Below are 26,227 nucleotides of genomic sequence, written 5' to 3' on the forward strand. Positions count from 1 at the left end.
TACACGTGCAATTGGGGCTATACCGTGCGTGTGTGTATATATATTCAATGGTTTGTAATTTCTTCTAAAAGAAAGTGTGTGTAGTGCATATTTTGTTAATAATAAGTAATAATTAGTAATTTGAATTAAATAAAGCTTCATTTATCAATTTTTTGACAGATATACGAATATAGAATTTATACGGCTATTGGAATGTGAATCTTTATTAAAAGTTTGGTGTAATATCACATTAATTATATGAAGTTTCCCCGCGTAGTATTATTTTGAAAATAAGCTGCTTGTGATCGAGCAATAACCTGTCGAAATTTAAAAATTTGTTATTTCCTTATGTACTCTTATCTGTATTGTGCGGAGAAAGATATTAATCGGATTATTGAAATGGAATGTTTCATTTATATTATCATACATTAATGTCGCGATTTCTCATTCTGTTGATCGTTTTCATTGTAAGAATGACTTATATGTACATTGTACATATATAATATAAGTGTTTTCCAAATATGTATTTATAAAGAAAGTTCATATGATACTTTTAATTTTGATGTATATTTTATTTACATATATGCATCTGAAGTTACGTCTTTAGAAAAGAAATTAATTTGTACGTATTGCACTGGTTTTATTTTATATACCACTTATTTGCTACAACAATGACAATGACAATTAAAAATTTGCCGTTTTTAACTTATCGATGTAAGAAGAATGATTCCTACTTATATAAAATATTCAAACTTATTTTTTTAAGTACGTCATTGTATAGTAAATAAAAATATTTATTGTATTTGTTTAATAGACATTTAATGTATTAAATATATTGCAAATATATTATATTACTTACATAAAAAATATCATATATTAATTTTTTATGTGTTATACATTCTAAATCTGTTTATTAAATTTTATAGCAAACACCATGTCAAAGCGCAATAAACCATCTAAACATAGAATTTGCTGCTTCTGTAGATTATCAGAGAATAATGAATTGGAATTTGGAAAATTTTATGAAGATGGTGAAATTGTTACACATTATTATTGTTTGGTACATGAGTTTATAAATATCATATTTTAAACAGTTTTAATATCATAATACATATTTAATATTTCAATACAATATCCTCTTATAGCTTTTATCATCAAACATGCAACAGAGAGGAAAGGATGATGAAGGTATTTTAGGATTTTTGAAAACAGATATAAAGAAGGAAATTAGCAGGGGCAAAAGATTGGTAGATATTCATATATAAACAAAAAGGGAAATATATATTTGAAAATTATAATGTGATTTTAATTTAAAGGTATGTTCATACTGCAAAAAAGCTGGTGCCACTTTGGGATGTTGTAATGTAAAATGTAAAAAAATATTTCATTATCCTTGTGGGCTAAGGGCTGGAACCCTAAATCAATTTTTTGATGAATTTAGGTACATTATGTTTATATTGACTTTATAATTTTGGCCTTTTTAAAAAAAATAAATATATTATATTTTAGATCATATTGTATAAAGCATAGACCAAAACAAAAAATCGATGCTCGAGTCAAAATTGAATTGTCAAAAACCAATAAAGTAGTATGTTGTATATGTTATGATGAAGTAGATCCTTATGATACAGTTGGTACAATGTGGGCTCCATGTTGCAAAAAAAATGCATGGTTTCATAGAAAATGTGTTCAGGTAAAATAACAGTTTATTTGAAAATATTTGAATTTTTAAGTATATCAAAATATATATTAGTTTCTGAAAAAATTGTTTTAGCAACTGGCTATGAGTGCTGGATATTTTTTTAAGTGTCCTTTATGCAATAATAAAAATTTATTTCAAAAGGCGATGTCAGAATTTGGTATTTTTATTCCAAGTCAGTAAGTAAAAAATAAAGTTTGTTTGTGTATTTTGTAATAAAATGTCAAATCAGAAGAGTTTTTCATTTTAATGGTTTTTCTTTAGAGATGCTTCTTGGGAACTCGTACCCAATGCATTTGAAGAACTTTTATATAGACATGATCAATGTAATGCCCCAATGTGCTTATGTCCCAAAGGTAGAAAATATACAAGTTCTAACGCGTAAGTATTTTGTTTATTACATAAAAATTTTATTTATTACATATTAATGTGACTAAAGATTTTAATTTCTCATTTTTTATATGTTAATTGTGATTTGGCAGGAAATGGGAATTAGCTCTTTGTCGAACTTGTGGTTCACAAGGAACTCACATGGCTTGTGGACAGCTTAAATGGGCTAATCCTGTTTGGGAATGTAGAGAGTGTATTTCTATTCTAGGTGAACAATTAAGAACTTTTTAACTAAAGTTTTTGAAGAAATAATCTTTTACCTAATCTTGATTTATTCTTTTACATAGGCAAATCTAAGGCAACTGCTAGTTCAAGCACAACAAAAGATACATTACAGTATGTATTAGTCCGTTTCTAGGTATTAAGTTTAAGTATTACTAGTTAATAAATATATGAATTATTAGTATATTATTTATAAATTTAAATTATTACATATATTATGTTTAGTATATATATAATATATATTCTTACATACATAATTATTTTTCCAGGAATGTTTCTGATTTCGAAGATTCTGACAGTGATATTTCTGTTGGTAAAGACTCACCTATACCATTTACATCAAGTTCACCACTTATAAGTTCTGCATCGCAATCACCAATAGTTAAACAACGTCCTGGTCCTCGAAGTTTTAAATTAAGACAGCTTAAACTAATTGAAGAAATGCAAAAGTTAGTATTAAAATAATATAAGGTATTAAAAGCATAAATTTCTAAGTACGTTAAACTTAATATTAAAAACTATTTTAATATTCAATAGCAATAATAAGTATCGAACCAATGAAAATATAAATACCATGTTGGATCCAACGAATGTGGAAAAGCACAGCGTGCAGTCTACAAGTACTAAGGAAAGTTTTATGAGCGTGTCAAGTTCAGTAACAGCTTCAATGTTTCATAATTATGAAGATAGTTCCAATTCTTCAATTTGGCATTCCAAATCACAACTGGACAAACAAGTTGATATTATTACACTCGATAGCGATGATGACATTATAGAGGCAAATATTAAAACTTATAAACACGAATTAACTGAGAATATAAATTATTTCAATATTAAAAATATAAATTAAATAATCATTTATAAAATACAATTTACACAGATGTTCGTATATATTTTACAGGCCAGTAATTTTATTTCATTAAATAACGTGTTTATTGAAGCTAATGAAAATGAAAATTGTTTATCTTCATTTAAAAGAAATAAAGTCGAATGTAATAAAAGTAATACTATATACGATTCTAGTCTATTAAAAATAGAAAAATTATTACAAGAAAACAATCAAAATCAAACAGATACTAATGATTCCTTGATAAGTAATTTAAATGTAACTGAATTTGATAATTTAAAGAAATTCAGTCCACAGAATAAAACAGATTTTAACATTTTGGATAATGTAATACAATTAAACGATGAAAATGAACACAATTGTACTGATTTTACTTCAAATATCAAAATTACAAATGTAGTTTCATTGGCACCCAAAGAATTTGAGAATCTATCATCTATTGAACTAGAACAAAAGATCAATAATCCAACAACACAAGATAGGGATGGATCGATAAGTAATAATTCACTGCTACAACCTTCATGTCATCACAGTGATATTTTAAAATTAAATTTAAAAAGAAAACGAGATAAAAGTATATCATTCCCAATAGCTTCATGCATAAGTGAACCTAAAAAGTTGCGAAAGACTAACAGTGTATTGGAAGAAACATCACGAGCATCACACATACCTTTACATGCTTTTACATATGCTGCATCCAATAAAAATAATCTAAAAATTAGTAATCATAATGAGGATAGCACTTCGATAGATGAATTTCATTTGCAAAACAAAAAACAACATATTCAAATTAAACAAAATTGTAATAAGAATCAAGATATTCCACATACGTCTAGTGCCAAATGTTCATTAAAAATGAATGCATCAAATAATATATTCACTAATAATACTGATACAAACAAAGAAAAATTTCACATGTCTGTAGATACTGTAAATGAAATGGATAAAATATCTAAAAATATTAAAGTTAATAATAACATAAAAGATGTAAGTAAAATATAAAAGTAAGTAATATAAAATTGTATATTTTCTATAAAAGAGATGTATAATAAAATAACTGTGTCTATATATTGTACAATATATTTCATATTAACATTATTTACTAAAGAATATTTTTATTTAAAAATAGTTTGAAAGAGAAAATGTATAAATTCTTTAAATTGTTTTATTGAATATATCGTTTGTAATATTAACAGTGTGATGAGGATGGAGGTATCAGCCCTGTTGTTGAATCAAGCAACAGAAGTTTCACAAATGATATAAGAATTAATTGCAGTGAAAAATCTATTACATTAGACCATTCAAAACCAAAAAGATCACAAATAGCCGAACAATGGACACCTCAGAACGATGTTGAAATGTAAGCATTATATATCTCTATTAATATTTTTACATTATAACAATTTATCGAAATTAAATTTTACATATTTATGCTTCCAAATGGATAAAATGTTTGGTAAGTAATATCATTGCACTTGTATATAAAATATTATGATATTTCATGAATTATAGGCTTATTCTAAAACAACACAGGACATCAAATAATAAATTTCACAATATGTATTGGCAAGGGAAAAGTGAATCCACAGACAGTAATTATTCTCAATTAATACCAGAATATGTGTGTTTACGTGATCTTAAGTTTCGTATATCTAATATAAATAATCTGCAGGTAAATATATTTTAATTAGTATCTGTCTATTATATCATTAAAAATATCTAGGAACTTTATGGATTACCTATGTAATTCTTTTTGCATAGATGATCTTATATGACAAATATTCTGTAAATATTAATATGGAATGTGTAACTACTACAAGGAAGAACACTACATTTGATGTACCAATAAAAAAGGTTGCTCCACAATGTATTTTTAAAACACAAAGTGATACTTTACTAAATTTTAGATCTGGAAATATTTATAACAATAAAGACAAAAATACAAGCATATTTGTTAATGAATACTCTGAACATGATCAAGATGATATAAAGGAAAATCTGGATCCAGTAATAACAATTCCTTGCAAAAATACAAAAGATGATTTACTAATTAATGCAACATTAGTTACAAATAATCCAAATGTTTTTACAAATAACAATAATCAAAGTGAGAATAAAACAGTTGAGCATAACGATGGAGGACGAAATCATGAAACTATTAGATTAAGTGATGACACTAAAAATAACTTCGATGCCATTACAAGTTGTAACCATAATTATGGTAAAAGTATTAATGATGTAGAACAAAATATTCAAAATTTAAACTTTGATGATATTATAGACAGAACATATGAAATACACAATATGAAAAAAGGTTTGAAAACAGATTTTAAAGTAAGTATTGATTTAAAAAAGATTAAATGTTTTGTCGATGATAATCCAGACTTGTTCTCAAGATATAAAAAAGAGGATAGTAAAAGGTGCATTCAACAAGCAAATTTTTTAAAAGAACAAAATAATATACAAACAAATTTTAACTCATCAGAACATGTAAAAAATTCAAGCATAGATGAATCAAAACACAATGAAAATTTTACATTTTCTACATCTAAATATGTAATAAAAGAATTTATAAGTTACAACACTGAAACTGAAAAAGATTGAAGATTTCATTACTGAAATGAAATCGTTACAATAAACAATACATATTGGTATTTTGTCCAATAGTTAGAAATGTGATTTAAGAAGTACTAGTAAGAAATTGTTTAAAATAATATATTTTCGATGTTATAATATAAATATGTACATAGAAAACTCGTATTTTAAAACTTAAGAAGGTATTTATTTACAAAATGTTAAAAGCACATTCATACATGGTACATTCATTAATAATATAATTTCATAAAATAAATATATCACTTTTGTATGCAACATTTAAAAATTCAAGGATAATACAAGAATAATTTGTAAATTTTGTAAAATTATATATGTACGTACATATAAATACTCGTACATACAAAATGTATCAGGGTGGGTAATATATGTAACTGGACAGAAGATCAGTTTATAAACAAAGAAAAATTGAAAAAAAGGATAACATCTTTTTATTTAAGATTTTTTTCTACAGAAAGTTGAGTTTGAAAATTTAGACTACTCAGCTCATTCCCGATCGAATTGATTGAGCGTGTCTGTCAATGACTATTATTTCAAATTTAAAGTACCGAAAAAGAAGCTTCAAACGAAAAGTTTTATTTTACACTTTTGGTTTACCTTTATTTGTAGAATAACTTCTTACCAGCTTGTACCACCCTTATTCAATTGAAAGTTAGCTACGTGCATACGTAATAGAAAAATTTTCAAATATGATTTTTTTCAAAATAAAATCTCAACCAAGAATCTTCATCTTACTCGACTTACTTTTGTATATAAAATAACTTCTTGCTTGATTACCATCTCTTCTGATATATTCTACAAGATGTTAAAAATATACATATTTGAAAAAATACTATTGTTTTGTTTCAATTATGAAATAAAAGTACTGTACATATATGCTGGTAAATACATTTCAATTCTGTATACAATACATTACTTTAGCTTCTAATGTATTTGCAATAAGTATTATTTATACTTATAAATTTATAATATTTAAGTACCTTTTATAATTAAATTTTATAGTTTATTTATGAAATGTTTTCAAAACCTAAATGGCATATGTCTTCTCCTTTATTATTCCTAGTTGTATATGTGTCTTACTATATATAGTTATAGTATATGTGTCTTACTATATTTCAAATCATTTTAAAATTTGTTATAGTTTATTTTGTTTTAAGTAATATAACAGACAATTTTTTCCAACAGTTTGTTTACTTTCGTCTACAATTTAACTATAAATAAGAATACATAAAATTAAGTAAAATTTAGTTAAATAGAGGTTTAAGCAATATAAGCAATATAATAAATTTTAGATACAATTACAACAATTGTAAGCAAATACAATGATAAATAAAATAATGATAAAATGAAGTTGATTATTTCAAATTTGAAATAGTATTAGGTCGTTTGAATAGTTTCTTTCGTTTTATAAGGAAATAATGGATATACAACATTTTCCGTTTTATATTATTTTATCGAATTACGTATGATCCATTTTGTTCTATCAAAATAAAGATCGCAACGTTCGACAGATTAGGTTTCATGTTTATTTGTTTATGTATAAAGATGTGTCTGTAAAAGAAAGACACTTTTAGGACAACCTAATACAAATATCAATTCATATGGATAAGTATTATAATACTAATATTAAAGTTATATGTAGAAAACCTGTTGTTTAAAGAAATCTTTATTGTAATAATTGTCGCATTTTTGCATACATATTAGATTACTTTAATAGCTTCGGCCGAAAAGTGTATAAAACTGCGGTTTGTTCTGACAATCGGGGTGGATACATGTTTGTTTATCAAAAGATGCTGATGAAGGTGGTTGTTCAAATGGTATGCACAGACTTTTTGCACCCATTGATAATGTTCCAATTTCTCCTCCCGTATCCTCTCTAAAATAAAATGTAGCTACTTTATATTCTACAGACAAGTATCAATCATAGAAAAGATTTTAACCATATTTACCGTGCACTGTCGCGTTTAATTTTATCTTCACAAGATGATTCTCCACAAAATGGTGATAATAATATGTTTTTTTCATTGAGATAAGAACAAAATTCATTCCAATTATCCGCACGCTTAATATGCTCGTTCAAGTTTTTTTTTGCTCTGTTAGGGAAAAGGTCCATTTATAAAATAATAATATTTACAATATTATACAAAGATCTTATTTTCTAATAGCTTACTTGGAAAGCATATCTGCTTGTATATTAGTCAGTAATGTATGCAAAGCCGTGACTACATCAGGTCTTTTTGCAAATATTCTTTCAGAATTATCTCTACGTACAAAAGTGACCTGATTTTTGTTTAAGTCTTTAGGACCTACTTCAATTCTTACAGGTACACCTTTTAATTCCCAATGATTAAATTTCCAACCTGGTGTGCGATTACTCCGATAATCTGCTTTAACTCTAAGCGAATCTTTCGAAAGTTCACCCAATAATTTATTACATTCAGAGAACAATAATTCTCTTTGTTGAGGCGTTGTACTTGCTGTAATACCGCAAGGAACTATAATGGCTTGAATACAAGCTACATTTGGTGGTAATACTAAACCTTTATCATCTCCATGGACCTACAAATTAAGTATGAAATTATTTCCCTAAAAAGTATTCTTCTACTAAAGCAAAGATATATATACCATTATCATAACTCCAATCGTGCGAGTCGTTAAGCCCCATGAATTTTGATAGACAAATGTTTTTTCATTCCCTTCTACGGCATTCTCTACTTGAATATTAAACATTTTAGAAAAATTTTGTCCGAGATGATGACTTGTCGCTCCTTGTATCGCGCGGCCACTTGTTGAAATAAAAGCTTCAACGGTGGTAGTGTAGTCACCACCAGCAAATTTCTCTTTTTCCGTTTTACGGCCTTTAACAACAGGTACTGCTAACAATTCTTCATACACTCTTGCATATAGATCTAAAATGATCATGACTTCTTCATCAGCCTCAGCTTTAGTAGCAAAAGCAGAATGACCTTCTTGCCACAAAAATTCCCTTGTACGTAAGAAAGGTTTAGGATCTTTAAATTCCCATCTCTGTAATAAAGGAACATTTGATTACAATAACATTTAAAATAAAAAAGTAATTATTTTATTCGTAAAAACTAATAATTTACATATGTATTTGATACTTACTACAACATTATTCCATTGATTAAGTTTTAAAGGAAGTTCAGTATCAGATTTTAACCATTTGGCATAAGCAGGATACATTACAGTCTCTGATGTTGGTCTTATAGCAATAGGTTCTGCTAAGTCTGATTCTCCACATTTTGTTACCCATGCAACTTCAGGAGCAAAATCTGCTATGTGCTTTTTTTCTTTTTCTAATACTGTTCGTGTAACGAACATAGGAAAATAACATTCTTGTACACCCATTTGTGTTATTTCTTTGTCAATGTATTCTTTTATTATTTTCCACACAGCAAAACTCCACGGGCGGTAAACATAACAACCGGATACATCGTAATACTCAATCATACCACTTTTAGTAATAATCTGAGAATACCACTCAAAGAAATTTTCTTCTTTTCCTGCCTCTAATCCTAATCTTGTTTTACCTATATCTACATCTTTCATGCTTTCATTTTTACTTATTTCTTTATTAGATGTGTTCTGCTTTTCGCGTTTAGAAACATCTTCTTTTTTCTTCTTAGACATATCAGGTATTGACTTGCATTCTTGTCCTGTATGTGCTTTATAATTATTTTTCAAATCTAATAAAACTTTTACTTCCTTGTCAATAATACTTTTAACTGCTTTAATTTCCCTTAACTTTTTTACTTTATTTCCTTGGTTTTGTATACCATCTGACATTTTGTCAGTGGAATTTTCGTCTGTATTCGTTACATCAGTTGTTGGAATAGTGGATGGTTTCCAGTCTTGACCAGTAACAGATTTGTAATCTGACTTCAAAGCCAAAAGTTTTTTTACCTCTTCATCGATAACACTTTTTTCTGCTTTCAAACTTTTTAATTGTCTTACTTTATCTCCTTGTTTTTGTATACTTTCTGATATTTTGGCAGCAGAATTTTCGTCTGTATTCGTTACATCAGTTGTTGGAATAGTAGATGGTTTCCAATCTTGACCAGTAACAGATTTGTAATCTGACTTCAAAGCCAAAAGTTTTTTTACCTCTTCATCGATAACACTTCTTTCTGCTTTNCGAACTTTTTAATTGTCTTACTTTATCTCCTTGTTTTTGTATACTTTCTGATATTTTGGCAGCAGAATTTTCGTCTGTATTCGTTACATCAGTTGTTGGAATAGTAGATGGTTTCCAGTCTTGACCAGTAACAGATTTGTAATCTGACTTCAAAGCCAAAAGTTTTTTTACCTCTTCATCGATAACACTTTTTTCTGCTTTCAAACTTTTTAATTGTCTTACTTTATCTCCTTGTTTTTTAATTTCATTATATAATCTTACAGCATGCGTTTCTATTAATATATCTTTTGTTATATTTTGATTTTTGACTCCAGTCCACTCATTACCAGTTTTATTTTTATATTCTGTTTTTAAATTCGAAAGTCGTTGCATTTCTTGATTTATCTTCAATTGTAATTCTTTAATTCTGCTTTCTTGTTGTATAATATTTTCAGACAATGTATTTTCAGATAATTTATTTTCATCAGATATCATTTGCGATTTGTTTAAAGTTGTACCTGGTGTCCCAGTTTCTTCTAATTGTACAACAATTTTTTTGTTAATTAAGTTCGCATCTAGTGTTTGTTTCTAAAATAATAACAATAAGAAAAAGAATTTACATAAATTTAAATTATATTACATGTACATTATTAACTTATAATTGTAGAAACAAAATGATACATACATTTTTTTGAGAAATTTCTTTAACAGATGCTGGTATATTACCAGTAGGTATGGATTTTGTTATATTTGTAGTATGGCCATCTGGAATATGAAATAATATTAAAGGCTGTTCTCTAGAAGAAAATGGGCTAACAGGAGCATAAGATACATCGCATCTGAAAAATCCTTTTCTTTGTAATTGAATTATTTCTCCTTTTTCCACATGTTTTAATGCTACTTCTCCAAGCATTTGTATCTCTGTCTGAAATATTTACTACATATATTTTTGTTCTGTTTCTTAAATTTATAATTAATAAAAACAATAAAAACTCACTCTTGTATTTTTTGCAATGAAATCTTTGTAATCATCATCCTTTCCCAATATTGACTTACTTATAATATGATCAAAATAAACAGCGTAGCATGGAATTAGATTAACTTTACTAACATCATGATTTTTATCAGACGGAATCGATAACCATGTAATTTTTAATGTACTTTTATAATCTTTGTTTTCTAAATTTAATTGTGCTACAACTCGTTTAATAACATCATCCTCTCTTTCAATTTTTTTTATTAAAATGTTACCCCAATTAATGAAGGTAGCATTTTGACCTTCAGTTAGCAAATTTGCATCATCTCTTTCTATATATACCTGTGATCCTACTAATACTTGTTTAGTGCCTTTTGATGTATCTTTTGGATGATTTTGAACAGTTAACCATTCTTCCTTCGCATCATCTATATGCACTGGTACAATTTTATTATATTCCAAAGCAGTATATCTAAAAATCGATATTATGTGAATTAGCTTTATGAATATTTTTTATAAAAACATTTTTTATGTAGTATACCTAGTAGCAACTGGATCAATAACTTTTTTGTTAAATGCCCATATTTTATCCCATTCCATGAAAACGACAGATTTTGAACTACCTTGAGCAATAATAAACTGTTTCAATCCTTCAACTGTCATCCCTCTTCTCAGAATACCCCTTACTGTTGGAAAGCGTGGATCATCCCAACCATCAACTAAACCTTGATCAACAAACCAAGTTAATTTTCTTTTTGATAAAACTGTGTGTGTCATATTCAAACGTGAATATTCCCATATATAAGGACGTCTCAATCCCAGGGCATCAATTATCCAATAAAATTGAACATCTCTGTCATGATATTCTGTTGTACGTAAAGTATGAGTAACGTTTTCGATAGCATCGACAATAGGACAAGCAAAATCATATATTGGGTAAACCCTATATGAAAAATTGTTATTGAATTAAATATACAAAAAATGAAGCATTTGTAAGTCCTTTAGATTTTTAATATTCATACATACTTATATTTTGTTCCAGTACGAGGATGTGGTTCTGGTTTGCATCTATAAATTGTTGGATCTCGTAAACATCCATTTGTAGATTGATAATCAATCTTTGCTCTAACACAACATTCCTGACCTTTAACTGTACCCTGCTGCATCTCATTCCATAATTCAAGATTCTGTTCAATAGCTAAGAATATGAATATAATGATGTTCTTAATAACTTTTTTTCCTTTAGGTTATTTTGAAAACATTGTGCTATTTTTATTTTAATTTTTAATGTTCTATACTTACAATTATTTCTGTTTGATGACATCAATTTCTGATCACGCTGTTCTTTCATTATATCAGCTGGTGTATTATCTACATATGCCTTACCATCTTTTATCAGTTTAGTACAGTACTCCAACATCAAATCAAAGTAATCAGAAGAATGAGTAAATCGATCTGGTTTAATTTGCAGTAACTCTAAATCTTCTAGAATAGCTTTTTCAAACTCTACATTCTCTTTTGCAGGATTTGTATCGTCGAATCTCATAATGAATTGTCCTTGAAATGTTTGTGCATAATATTGATTTAACAAGGCAGCCTTAGCATGACCGATATGTAAATAGCCACTTGCTTCTGGTGGGAAACGTACTATGACCTATTATAGGAATAAATAAATTTATACAGATTTATGTACCTTATAAAATAAACAATTTGTTATAAATATAAATTACTTACTTTACCCATTTCTGCTCCAGGCAAATCGATAAATTTACCTTCTTGCTTTCTTTGCCCTGTTTGTTTATTAATAGTTTTCTCAGATTGTACATTATTATGAAGAGATAATTTAGCATTCTTTTTAACTAAAAGTAATGCTTTTGTTACAGTTGATAATGAAAGCATCTGTTTATACCATCTGGTTATATTAATAAATTTTTTTTCGAACTGTGTCAAAAATTTCTTATCTACAAGAGTACAAAATACATGGATGTCAGCAATTGTTAATTTTTTGGAGACCAACCAAGTGTTTGTCATCAATATGTTATCTAAATAAGAAAGTGCATCTTCCTTTAATGGATAAAATTCAAGAGGTCCGATCGCAAATGATAACCAATGATCAACTTCAGTCTTTTCACGAGGATTGACACCACCTAAATTAAACATATAACAAAAGTAAGTAAAAAAATAAAATCTATTTATATATTATAAAAGAAATAATACGTATATGATATACACTTACCATAAAGATCTGTACATGTAGTTCTAGCAAAATAGCGACTAACATCACTGCTTCTTTTTCCCAATATTTTATTTTGACTATCAGTTAGTTGTATATTTCCATCATCCTTCCAATCATTGCACCAAACTATTTCAATTTTTTCCTTATTTTGGGAATTGATTACCTCTAATACTATCAATGCATCTATATATATTACAAAACACCAATTGTCAAATTAATACAATTTTATTTTTAAAAAATACATAATAGTATTATTTTATTAAACACTAGGAAGATATTTTCTAACATTAAGTTAGATATTATCAAATAAAACACACTTTTTCACTAATATTATTTAAAAATAAAGAAAAAATAAGGCTTCATTTAGCGAACATTTTTGACATCTGTTTTCTACATTATTTTTAATGTAGTTGAATTTTTATTTTTAATGTAATGTAGTTGAACTTACTATATTTAACAAAATTGTCTTGTACAACATACCTGTTGGAGGATTTTTAGAATCAACTATAACTTTATAAGTCATTTTTATATGTGGAAATTATGCTTAAATAGAAATTACATTCATAAATATATCCGCTTTGGTTAGAACCTCTCCACGTGTGCAATGGTGCCCACTTATGGTTAATTTTACACGATCTGTGTTCTATATTACTTTCTCTAAATTTATACATATACATATACATACAACCATAGTGTTCTCAGAAGTACATACCACAAATCAGATATAAATCTAACGCGATAAATTGATCTCTTATGATGTAGTTAAAATTTGAATTTCATCCGAAAATTATAGCATTTTTTACATATAAGTCATTTATCAATATAGATAATATTAAGGTATAGAATTAAAATGTGTAATCTCAAATATGCGTTTATATTATTCTAAACAATAGATGGTAGTAAGGATTATTTCTTATTCGAAAATTATAACATTCTTTATACATAAATTATTTATCGATGTAAATAGTATTAAGCTATAGAACTAAAATGTATAATTTGAAATATGCACTTATATTATTCTAAACAATAGGTGAAAATAAGGATTATTTTTTTATTCGAAGATATTATAAAGAAAATTAACGAAAGTAAATTTATTTTTTCCTTAAAAATGTGTCAGATATTTAATTTTCTCTTTTTTCTTTGTCATTTTACTCTAACTTCTTTTAAACAGTTATCTTCCTTCGTCTTTGATCAGATTAATAGCAACAGAATGTTGATCCTGTTCTTAATAATCTTTGGTAACAACTATATGGCACTAGATTTTTACGTATGTACGATGCATGAATATATATATAAAAGAATAGATTCATTGATTCATTCAAAATTTCTCTACAATATTATCGTAGCTTTTAATAAATTTTCAGCAATATTTTCGATATTTTGATAGTTTTTAAGTTGCTTATTAACTTGAATTTACGTAAGTACCCGATACGACGTACAACAATATATAACAGGTAGAAGCATACGCGAAGGTGGGTCGGTCACCTGGAGATAACTGTAAAATGTCATCAACGAATGTGTGTCAGGCATGGATTTGATGCTGTTTGGTGACACTCATGGGATCTGTTGTCACAATAATTATGTTTCATCGATGTTAATTTGATCGGGGAATAAATAGCTACCTTGGTACAGAATCTTCCGTTGATTAATTTAAACGTGTACGTAAGATAATTCTTGTTTAAATAGAACATTTATATACTTCATTATTCAGAATAGATATTTCACCTTTTTTTCATATGTTGTAGATTCATATGGTCGAAACATATTTTAAATTTAAAAACTACTTGTTAAAAATAATTCAATGATATTAAATATTAATTAATGATTTCCTAAATGCCTTAATTCAATATGTGTTATTTGATGTCTGTTATATGATAATTTTTTAATCGTTTAAAATAAAAGAAAGATATATTTTACACATATACTTGATTTTTAATAGATATCACGAAAATATTTACAAATATTATACAAAAATATGAAGATTGATATTAAGTATTGATTTGTATATTCTTATTTTAATTTATAATAGTTTATATGCATTTAATATTATATGATCCAAATGCATTCAGATATTAAAGATTAAGCAATTCACCTTTTTCTTACAGATAAAGCAGTTAATATGGAGGGACCAGAAGTAACATTTTTATTCCAGTTTGGTTTAACTCGTGATACTGTTACAGTTGAAAGCAGCACATTGACTCTCAAGACACTTAAAGAATTTGCTTGTGACTTTATAAATACAAAGTGTCCAGAACATGGGTTAAATCATTTATTTGAGCGATTGCTTTTATTTAAACATGATTATAATTCTACTAATATCTTACAACTTATTACAAATGCCACTGAAGTTGTAGATGAAACATTAGTGGAAATTGTTCTGACTGGTAAATTTTGAATTTATATATCTTACCATGTATATAATGACAAATAAAATATAGAAATAGAAGAATTAAACAAAAATAATCATTTAATCTTTTCTAGCACAAGTGCCAAATGAAGAAATTCCCATTCGTCCCCATGCTTTAACTGTTCATTCATATAAAGTTCCAACATTTTGTGATTTTTGCGGAGAAATGTTATTTGGCCTTGTTCGACAAGGATTAAAATGTGAAGGTAAATGTCATATTTTGTTATTATTATTTTATTTATCTGAAGTAATGCAATTAATTAATATATTTTGTAGGTTGTGGAATGAATTATCATAAAAGATGTGTTATAAAAGTACCTAATAATTGCTCACATGATGCCAGTCAAAGACGGCGTAGTTCTGCAATGTTAAATGTACCAAGGTCTCCAAGTCAAGGATCTACTAGTAGTTTGACCAGCATTAGTGATGATAATCATAGTACAAATAATACACCGAATGCAAGTCAAAATAATAGTACTTTGGTAAGATTCTATCGATAATGCAATTTATAGCTTATATAATCAATTTATTGTTTATATTATTGTGTTTTATTGTATTATAAATTTAGACAATACCGAGTATAATGGCACCAAAACAGTCTCGCTCTCCTTCATTGGGAGGAAGACCAGTATGGGTTGAACGAGAACTTGCAACACGTATAAAAATTCCACATACATTTGTGGTACATACTTATACCAGACCAACTGTATGTGGATATTGTAAAAAATTATTACGAGGTTTATTTAAGCAAGGCCTACAGTGCAAAGATTGTCAATATAATGCACACAAGAAATGTATAGAAAAAATACCTAAAGACTGTACTGGAGAAAATCCACGTGACAATACAGGTTCCTTTTATTCATATTTTATTGCTTAATTTTTTCATGAACATTATTTCAATAAAAATGTTTATTTAGGTAACGAATATCCCGATAGTGGTGTCGGTAGTGAGCCGGAAGGAAAATGTGACGGTAGAAACGAAGAAGGCGATGGTGATAGCGATGCTGAATCTCCTTCACCTCCTCAACATTCGTCTTTTGTAGTAGATGAAACAAAAGGATCTGACGAATACACTGTAAACATGCTTTTATGATAGAAAATATGTAACAGAAATATTTTTTTAAATGCCGTAGCTAATATTATTATTTCGTAAAATATTCAATAATAAATATAATATTTATTTAGATTATTTTTATAGGACCAAGTTCCAAGCAATGATGACATTATTTACGATGAATTTCAAAAATCTAGACCATCAAGGTAAAGTATATTTTTTGTTCAATTACTATCTATGTATATATATATATGTAAACTTATGTTTTATTATATAACTTACTACTTGCAGTTCTACACCAAGCAATAATATTCCTTTAATGCGCATAGTGCAAAGTGTTAAACATACAAAACGGCGTGGTTCGAAAGTTTTAAAAGAGGGCTGGATGGTACATTTTACAAATCGTGATCCATTGGTAAATAATTAGCATATACAAATGTTCTTATATGTATACACATGTAAGAAAGAATTGTTAAAGTTATATTTGGAAATATTCACAGCGGAAGAAACATTATTGGCGTCTTGATACAAAAGCTATAACGTTATTTCAAAATGAAAATAGCTCCAAATATTATAAAGAAATTCCATTAGTTGAAATATTGTCTATTGAAACTGCTGAGACATCCCATTCACGTATGTATTTAATACTATATCAACTTTGTTTTATTAAAATTGTATTTATCATATTAATGATATAAAGAACATGAATTGTATTTTAGACACAATGCATTGCTTTGAGTTAAAAACTGCCAATATTGATTATTATGTTGGAGAAGATCCTTCATATGGAGATAACTGTAGCCAAGTTCCTCCACCAGAAAGTGGTATTGGAGCACATATAGCTAGGTCATGGGAAACTGGTATTAGACAAGCACTGATGCCTGTAACTATATCAGCCAGTACGTAATTTTTCCTTTTATTATATTTTATATTAAAAAGTGCTTCTTTTATTTAATAGATGTACTTTCAATGTTTAAAAAAAGTATATCTATGTAAGATATTCTGATTTTAGGTCAAGAAGAATCTACAGAACCTGAAGAAAATATCACTGATATGTCTCAATTATATGAGATTTTTCCAGATGAAGTTCTAGGTTCTGGACAATTTGGTACAGTGTATGGAGGTGTTCATCGTAAAAGTGGTCGAGCAGTTGCCATCAAAGTTATTGATAAATTACGTTTTCCTACAAAGCAAGAAGCACAACTTAAAAATGAGGTTGCTATTTTACAGAATCTTTCGCATAGCGGAGTTGTTAATCTAGAACGGATGTTCGAAACTCCTGAGCGAATATTTGTAGTGATGGAAAAATTAAAAGGCGATATGCTAGAAATGATACTAAGTTCAGAACGTGGCCGTCTTAGCGAAAGAGTAACTAAATTCCTAATTACACAGATATTAATAGCATTAAAACATCTACATAGCAAGAATATAGTACATTGTGATTTAAAACCTGAAAACGTATTGTTAAGCAGCGATAGCGAATTTACACAAGTAAAACTATGTGACTTTGGTTTTGCAAGAATCATAGGAGAAAAAAGTTTCAGAAGAAGTGTTGTTGGTACCCCAGCATATCTAGCACCAGAAGTTTTAAGAAACAAAGGTTATAATCGTTCTTTAGATATGTGGAGTGTTGGTGTAATTATTTACGTGTCTTTAAGTGGCACATTTCCATTCAATGAAGAAGAAGATATTAATGAACAAATTCAAAATGCTGCTTTTATGTATCCACCTATTCCTTGGCAGGAAATTTCATCTGATGGTATGCAAATCACTGAAATAAGATAATAGTCATCTAACAATAAAAATTAATAAAACTTATCGTCTTTTTTAGCAATTGATTTAATTAATAATTTGTTACAAGTGAAACAAAGAAAACGTTATACTGTAGATAAGAGTTTACAACACGTATGGCTGCAGGTAAGCATTTTTATAATCTTAGATACTTATTTTTAATGTTATAAAATACAAACTTATTATAAATTATATTTTTCTTAAGGATTATCAAACATGGTGTGATTTACGAGAATTAGAAACAAAAGTAGGGTATCGCTATTTAACTCATGAAAGTGATGATGCCCGGTGGTCAGCATACAGTAATCAGCGTACATGACAGAACTCTCTGCCTACGTTAAACATCGAAACATTGCCAAATAACTTGTCTATACACAAAGGCTGGGCTCGTAGTGCTCGAGCTACGTTACGACGTTTTATTCGTGCCTGACTTGGATACATTCATGAAAGGGAGTACAACTATATTTCTTTTTAAATATCAGTAAATTGATATTAAATATAACTTTATTATATATCTTCCAAAACATTTTATGTAAAAGCTAAGGATAATTACATAGAAAATAACTTAGACTGCATCGTGTAAGATAAAACATTCAAACATAGAGAAAACAATAGCAATGTTTTTATGAGAATTCTAGAGGAATTTTAATAATAAATTTGAACGTGTTTCAATATTGTAAAGTACTGGATATGAAAATTTTCCATAACTAATAAAATATAAAAGATTCTCTAAAAAATAATATATGTAATGTTATCATAATATCTTAAACAATTATTTATCTTATGATAAGGTAAATAATTGTCTCATACAGTTTTATTAATGTAACACACTCAATACATAATACCATTTTACAAGTAATATATAAGTGCTAACTTCATAATATAAATATATTTTCCAGCTTAAAATAGAATGTTTTATAACTACACAAAAGATGCTTAAAATAGAGTAATTAGATATGAAATAATACATAGCAGTATATATAAATTATAGAACACATGTATATTTCATATACATAAATCTTTTGACATTCTTTGAAGTATGATGGAGAGAAAGGAGAGAAAAAAAGAAAGATAGATAGGTAGAGATAGAGAGAGAGAGAGAGAGAGAGAGAGAGAGAGAGAAAGAGAGAGAGAATGAGTTAAGAATATTATTATATTACTTCTTAAGAATTCATAGAATTTTTTATGGATTAAATTAATATACACGTGACATTGTGCTACATATAATAAATTTACTAATTCGTATTTTTGCTTCAAAGCATCTAAATTTAGACATTAGAAGCTTTAACGTTTATAATTCGTATCAAACCTTTCGAGAACTAATATAAAAAAAACTAAAAATGATCAAGACATGCATAAAGTGATAAAAACTAAGATTATTGTAAATGTAGTTTCCACTTTTGATCTTATACGTCGTATTAAAATTTGTATAGATCTTCTTCTCTATTAATCATAAAGACAAGAAAACATTTACAATTAAATAAGTACATTCCAAATAATTTGAAATTTATGATATATATTCTGAAACATTTTCTATATAATATTATAACTATAATTATTATTGTGATAAATTTCATACTAGAAAGTAGTGAACAAAATTTTTTAGAACCAGTCGATAATTAACATATACATAATAGAAAAAATTGTAAATTCCAAGTTTTTAATATATTTATTATTTTATTTTATTAGTATACAAAGTTGTTTTATATTCTTCATTGTTTCATTGAAAGTAAAGTACATTCCAAATAGAAAGAGTTCTAAATTATATACATATATCTTTTTCGTTTTCAAGTACTGTGTTCATTCCGTTTTTGTCTCATACATGATCAACATAAAAAATGTATAATTTTTAGAAAGTAATCAATTCAAATAGATATAGATTTATTATAAATTTTAAATATTCATTTTGTAGTGGTATATTATTCATTACATTACTAATACAACAACTTTCTTTTTTATTATTCTTTATCATAATATTTCTGCAATTTTTCTAATTAATAATAACAATATAGTAATAAAAAAAGCATGATGAAGAATTAGATAAGAAATCATCAAAAGAAATCACGTAAGAAATAATTTTCTTTAACTTTAGAAGTCAAATGTGAAGAAATGTAATCTCTTATTTCTTAGTCAAATATTTTGTGAAGACTGAGTTGCTTTTGGATAAAAATATTTGAAATTTGTCTAAAAATGTTGTCTTTACTCGATGTTGCAGTAATATCTTAAATGAAATGTTATTATATATAAAATATTATATTTAAGCGAACCATTTTTTACAGTACTTTTATATTACATTTTATTATGACATAATATATAAATATTACTTCAATCATATGTTAGTTAATTAACAGAATCTCATATGTATAATTTATTTGCAAAATACTTAATTATTTTATATTTCAAGTTATATTTTTCTATATTAATATGACATTAAATGCATTATTGTACATGATATATGGCCTATATTTCTGAAAATTTATTTAAAAGTCACTTTAATTACACAATGAGTGGAATATGTTTATTGCTATGTCCATCTTTTTATTATAAGACATTTATTATAATTTTACTAAAATACTACATTGAAGTAGTCAATATTGAAATAATGAGTCTAAATCTAGATATAAACACAGCAGTTATTATAATCTTAATTACATACTAAGATTTGTGCAATATCAATAGATGTTGCTATACCTAAAACAATCTGTATATGATTTGTTAGATTGGTAATTGTTTCATACATAGTATCATGTGTTTATAATACGTTTCTAAATTAATTATTTGTACATATTAAATCTATTTGAAATTTTTTGTTACTTAAAGGATAAATTTTATAAAAACATTAAATTTTATAATAACTAACAACTTGTATTTTGTTCAAGCTAAGTTTATAATATTATTTACAATTACATAATTAACAAACAAAAGTACTTAAAAGACAGCAACATTATAATAAATAGATTTTAAGAAAAATTAACAAATTTTCATAAAAAAGTATAAAATGTTGTCATTATTGTACTTACCATGATAATGAGAATAAATAAATTATTAATGGTAACAGATTTGTAATGTTTTGTATATATTTTCTTTAAACAATTTTTTCGAACAAAAACTTTATATACGAGATTTGTAAGAATACTTTAAAAAATTGATGTCATTACGTCGTAAATCTAATCTTTGTCCTCGTTAAATCTAACAGAACTCCTAGCTGAAATAATAACATCCTGATTCCTGTCACACCATGTATGCAAGTATATCTTCAGTTAGTTCTTGTATCACTTGAAGAAACAACATAATATCTATTTATTCATTTTATTTAATGAATATGAATATGTGCGATAAATTAATTATTATTGTGTGATATTGTTAAACATATATATCTATAAATATTATTGTAAAAATTGTGTACTTCAATCAATTACAATGTTCGTAACTAGTATATTAATATTGAAAATATTATTATTGAACAGTATTTTGGCAGAATGGATAGATATGCCTCAATTTTCTAGTGAGAAAAAGATATATAGGTATGTATAACATTATATTAAATAGCATAATTAATGTTAATATTTTATCACATATTTTTACATTTCTTATTCATAGAATACCTACAATAAAACAAGATCATTTTTATAAATTTGCTCAGAAAAATGCGGAAGATCAGTTCCATTATACATATCAAGATATTACTTATAAGGATGCAAAAACAAAACAAACAGCAGTTAATGAAAGTGGAAAATACAATTTCCATAATATGAAAGATAATATCAAAAAAGAATCAACTGTTTTTGATCAAGAAAATGTGTTTGTATCTAATCCAAAAAAATATAATGATATAGCAGTTCCTTCAATGACCAAGGTAATTACACTATTACATTTGAAGCTTTCTGTATGATATTTAATTTTGAGAAACAATTAGTAATCGAAAGTTTTATTTTTACGATATAGGAACGGGAAAGAAATAAACAGTATCTAAATGAATCTTTTACTTTTAATGATGCAGGACTATTGAACTATCTTCCAGTAGATATACTTAGAAGTGTTCATTATACTTTAAAATCTCAACCAACATCAATTGATGGAAAAATTCAATTTTTAAGAACATTTGAAAATACATTAATGATTGAAATAGGTAACAATAAATAAAGATAACAATGACACAATAACTGAGATCAAAAAATTAATTGATGTATATGACATGTCAATGAATAATTTTTAAAGTATTTTCCAAAAAAGTATTTTTAATAATGTTTTCAGAATCCCAACTTGCAGGAAGTATAATGGTTGCTCGCAAAAGAAGGGGTACCGAACATTATGATCACAGTTATGATCATGAGCATGCAGCTGGATTTCCCTCCATAGAAGGTGCACTTATGGCTATTTCATTTCTCACGTTCGCTGTGTATCTGGTTAGATTGGTCATGGTAATTAATTATCTATAATATCTATTATGTTATATATAATTAATGATTCATATAATAATTTTTTTTCAGCTTTTATTCAGAAATATGAATAATTCTGCATCAACTACTACAGCTACCTTACTTCTTGGCAGAAGAAAAAAATCAATAGACAAACTTGACGATGATGCGACAATTATTCTTAAAAATTTATATAACTTTTCTTCTAAATTTTAATATAAAAAGAAAGTTACATACTAAACAAATATCTTTAGCATTGACTATATTAAAATCTTCATAATCAAATCTCTATATAACGTAAGCTGCTTTCATACATACCTTTTCAATTTTGTTCCGTATACTCTGTTTTACAATTTAGCAGAAACAGGTGGTGGTAATATAGGCAGTAATACTGCATTAAGATATGAACCTAATGGTCGTTTTAATGAAAGATTTTGCAACTGTGCAAGAATTTGTATTAGTTTGACTTTATCTACTTGGTATGCATTTTGTTTCTCATGAGGTACTAAAATATCTTGTGTTATGAGATTAGATATTGTACTATTAACTAAGTCGATTGATAAAGAATACGGATGTTGTCCCCATTGCCGCCCTTCAAGAAATGCTTTTTCTATTTCTTTCTGTACTTGAGTCAAAACTGCTTGTGTCATTATACAATTTGATTTTGATACATCCCACTGTAAATGAAAACAGATTTTCTTCGTATATATGTTAAAAAGATAACAAATGTAAAAAAATACCACACAAATATTATTGAATTTTACCTCAAATAGGACAAGACATGTAATATATATTGTATCTATAAATGGTAGTATTACATTATAAAGGAGAGAGCATACTTTGGTATCTTTTCTTTGTATATATGTATTGTTTTGAATACTTATATAATTTTGTTTTAATAGCGAATTCAATGTTTCCTCCCATTCAGATTTTATTACAGATTCATCTTCTATTAAAGGCATTACAAATTCCGTAGTCAGTAGCTTTCTTAATAATACATATTGTTTAAATGCATGTCCTACAAATAATGTAATAACATACCAATTTTGTTTGTTTTTTATATGTAACATGCTGTATGTATAAAATAATATTACCAAGTTCGCTTCCTTCTATTCCCATTGCAACAGTAATAATAGCTGGTTTTATCAGAAAAGATAAAGCTGGATTTAGATAAATTGAAATATTAATGACAGGCACAGCTATTCTCATAGTTCTTTCTAATAAGGTATGACCTTTAACACGAATATTACTTCCCAGTTTTGTTGTTCTGTGTCTCTCTTTGAGTCTCAAAATTTGTGATGCATCAAATATAAGTAATTCTTCATGGCATTTTAAACTATTTAATATTTCTTGCTCCACGTTGCTTACATTTTGATTATTTGTATCAAATGATCTGTATGAACTTTTTTCTATAATACTAATATCTACATACTATATTAAAGTCCTATTAGTATTTTTTGAAACTTACCTTCCTATATATATTGTGGCATTGAATACTTGTAAAAGCTTTTTACACCATAGATAATCACTGATTAAATAATTTAATGTATATGGATTATCTGGATGTATTTGACTTCTTTCATTAAATAATAAAGTAATTAGATTAAAAGGCATGAGTATTGTATTTTTTTTATGTGAATCTATTATACAATAGGCTAAGTTTTTAACAACAGATATCGGTAATTTTGCATAAGGTGATAATACTTTTGCTTTGCGGTGTTCCATAGTTAAAAATTGGCATGCAGAAATAGGTTCACCAACATTAAAAACAACAGATCCATAGGCATATGATTTTTGTAAAATAAATAGAGATTGAAGTAAACCAGCAGTAGATTCTTTTGGTTTTGGCACTCCCAAAAGCTCATATGCAAATAACAATTCTTCTAGTGGTCGTTCATAGTTAATACTAATAGGTATAAAATATATATCAGGTACATTGCCTTCTAATAAACTCTCCAAAATAGTTGACAAAAGACCTTGAAATGAAACCATCTTTATATTATGTTTTCATTAAATATTAATTATATCAAAAAGTCATATTAGAATTATTGATTTTAACATACCGAACTTTGGCACAATGCTTTTTAAACTTCTACTTCGAGTGCCTTCAATGAAAAATTCAATTGCTCTGTCACTATGCTTTACTAGAGACATTATATATGCATTAAATATACTTTTATATAGTAAATCATTAGAAAAACTGCGCCGCATATAAAAAGCTCCCGATTTTCTTAATAATTCTCCTATTATATACATGTGATAAAAATCCATTCCACTTGCAATGTTTGGAAGGGCCATATCATAGGAGAATAAAATATATGATAATAATACAAAATCTAAGTAACTTCTATGAGAAGGTGCATAAACATATTGTACTTGAGAAATTTGCATTTCCTTTTTCATCTTGTATATTGATTTCTCATTAATATAAATGCTCATAAAAATTCTTTTAAGAACTTTTGTAATAATTAAACCTGAAATTGAAGCATTACTTATAATTAGAGAAAATAAAGATATTATAATTTAAAATAAAAGACTTTAATTTTACCCATAAAACGAACACTGGGCAAATGTGCTTTATTAGCCATTTCATTTATTATTTTATAAGCTTCTTTGATAACCTTTTTGACATCTGTTTGGAGTATTGCAGCCAAAGAAATAATTGCTAGCTTAACTTTTTCATCGTTTAAAACTGCCTGTATTATTTCATTTCTGGAATATTTAGATTCTAATGGAAGTTTGTGTGGTGATAATGGATCCATTGACCGAGAAACCCACAAAATATCATAATCTTTTCGTCTTGCAAGCAATAAATCCACAAATTCTGGATATTGTTCCATTTTGAACATGAAATATCTGCAATAAATTTATTCTTTTTTAAATTCGTTTACCACGTTAGGAATATTTTATCAGGAGGATGAACAGTATTTAATTCAATAACGAATAATCAATATGTATCGATTCTCAATTTAAGTGACATTTAATTATTTAAATTTTATTCGTACGTACATGCACTATGTACTATCGATCGTATCGTGATTTGTTTGATTAATTATACCTCTTCTTCAAACATTCTACTTCCTTCTCTTAAACTTTCATGATAAAATTCTGCATTTTCTAATTAATATTTTTATTTACAATTATGGTGTACTAAAAGCTATTATTCGAAATACAAATTTAATTGTTATTTGTATTATTTCACCGGTCGTAACTGAACTAGTAATTTTGTTTTATATACTTTTTAAAAAGTTCTAATTATTATTCCTTATGTATTTCTTATCTTTTTTCTTTTAATAAGTAAAATAGTTCAAAATCAACATGACAAAAATGATTAAAACTTTTATATTTCTCATATTATTATTTTAGGTATTTTATACATTCAATAATTATATTACATTTCAACACTGTAAGTAAATATTATGAAATGTAGCATTTTATATATTCTAAATTTAATATTTAA

General features: G+C 26.7%; 5 protein-coding genes across 8 annotated transcripts; 3 read left to right on the forward strand and 2 right to left on the reverse strand.

Annotated features, from left to right (window-relative positions):
• Positions 1 to 9: 9 nt before the first annotated feature.
• LOC122577247 (putative uncharacterized protein DDB_G0282133) lies at positions 10 to 7,187 on the forward strand. 2 transcript variants are annotated; one of them, XM_043748414.1, is made up of 15 exons: positions 10 to 601; positions 906 to 1,039; positions 1,125 to 1,226; positions 1,296 to 1,420; positions 1,489 to 1,672; positions 1,754 to 1,857; positions 1,943 to 2,059; positions 2,161 to 2,276; positions 2,356 to 2,404; positions 2,560 to 2,739; positions 2,828 to 3,068; positions 3,192 to 4,124; positions 4,334 to 4,497; positions 4,650 to 4,809; positions 4,899 to 7,187. In XM_043748414.1, exons 2-15 carry the CDS (start codon positions 914 to 916, stop codon positions 5,739 to 5,741), a joined length of 3,444 nt encoding a protein of 1,147 aa, XP_043604349.1. In that variant the 5' UTR covers positions 10 to 601; positions 906 to 913; the 3' UTR covers positions 5,742 to 7,187. The 2 variants fall into 2 exon arrangements, with proteins under 2 accessions (XP_043604349.1, XP_043604348.1); XM_043748413.1 differs by lacking the exon at positions 10 to 601 and adding an exon at positions 624 to 744.
• Positions 7,188 to 7,398: 211 nt separating this feature from the next.
• Positions 7,399 to 13,767, reverse strand: LOC122577246 (bifunctional glutamate/proline--tRNA ligase). Its single transcript, XM_043748412.1, is given in 14 exon segments — positions 7,399 to 7,626; positions 7,700 to 7,843; positions 7,921 to 8,309; positions 8,376 to 8,777; positions 8,877 to 9,905; positions 9,907 to 10,473; positions 10,571 to 10,810; positions 10,883 to 11,333; positions 11,403 to 11,804; positions 11,888 to 12,059; positions 12,164 to 12,515; positions 12,596 to 13,008; positions 13,098 to 13,280; positions 13,578 to 13,767. Coding segments are annotated over 14 exon segments (4,953 nt in total). The 5' UTR covers positions 13,621 to 13,767; the 3' UTR covers positions 7,399 to 7,460.
• A 430-nt stretch (positions 13,768 to 14,197) lies between these two features.
• Positions 14,198 to 19,875, forward strand: LOC122577250 (serine/threonine-protein kinase D3). Its single transcript, XM_043748425.1, has 14 exons — positions 14,198 to 14,364; positions 14,552 to 14,755; positions 15,203 to 15,481; positions 15,579 to 15,710; positions 15,781 to 15,986; positions 16,073 to 16,352; positions 16,422 to 16,579; positions 16,703 to 16,764; positions 16,850 to 16,973; positions 17,059 to 17,191; positions 17,278 to 17,457; positions 17,571 to 18,317; positions 18,390 to 18,475; positions 18,555 to 19,875. The coding sequence occupies exons 3-14, from the start codon at positions 15,217 to 15,219 to the stop codon at positions 18,666 to 18,668; spliced, it is 2,487 nt and encodes an 828-aa protein (XP_043604360.1). The 5' UTR covers positions 14,198 to 14,364; positions 14,552 to 14,755; positions 15,203 to 15,216; the 3' UTR covers positions 18,669 to 19,875.
• A 205-nt stretch (positions 19,876 to 20,080) lies between these two features.
• On the forward strand, positions 20,081 to 23,058 carry LOC122577258. The gene is made up of 5 exons (XM_043748444.1): positions 20,081 to 21,873; positions 21,950 to 22,205; positions 22,295 to 22,478; positions 22,604 to 22,770; positions 22,840 to 23,058. Exons 1-5 carry the CDS (start codon positions 21,770 to 21,772, stop codon positions 22,981 to 22,983), a joined length of 855 nt encoding a protein of 284 aa, XP_043604379.1. The 5' UTR covers positions 20,081 to 21,769; the 3' UTR covers positions 22,984 to 23,058.
• Positions 22,570 to 26,130, reverse strand: LOC122577251 (dihydroxyacetone phosphate acyltransferase). Of its 3 annotated transcripts, none has more exons than XM_043748428.1 (8): positions 25,777 to 26,130; positions 25,389 to 25,623; positions 24,831 to 25,241; positions 24,236 to 24,743; positions 23,862 to 24,160; positions 23,532 to 23,785; positions 23,086 to 23,444; positions 22,570 to 22,752 (listed from the first exon to the last, which is right to left on the reverse strand). In XM_043748428.1, exons 3-7 carry the CDS (start codon positions 25,204 to 25,206, stop codon positions 23,115 to 23,117), a joined length of 1,767 nt encoding a protein of 588 aa, XP_043604363.1. In that variant the 5' UTR covers positions 25,207 to 25,241; positions 25,389 to 25,623; positions 25,777 to 26,130; the 3' UTR covers positions 22,570 to 22,752; positions 23,086 to 23,114. The 3 variants fall into 3 exon arrangements, with proteins under 3 accessions (XP_043604363.1, XP_043604361.1, XP_043604362.1); XM_043748426.1 differs by having other exon boundaries at positions 25,316 to 25,623; positions 25,777 to 26,129; XM_043748427.1 differs by lacking the exon at positions 25,777 to 26,130 and having other exon boundaries at positions 25,316 to 25,755.
• Positions 26,131 to 26,227: the final 97 nt, after the last annotated feature.

This window comes from Bombus pyrosoma, linkage group LG18 (assembly GCF_014825855.1).
Source record: "Bombus pyrosoma isolate SC7728 linkage group LG18, ASM1482585v1, whole genome shotgun sequence".
NCBI classification, from domain to species: Eukaryota; Metazoa; Arthropoda; class Insecta; order Hymenoptera; family Apidae; genus Bombus; species Bombus pyrosoma.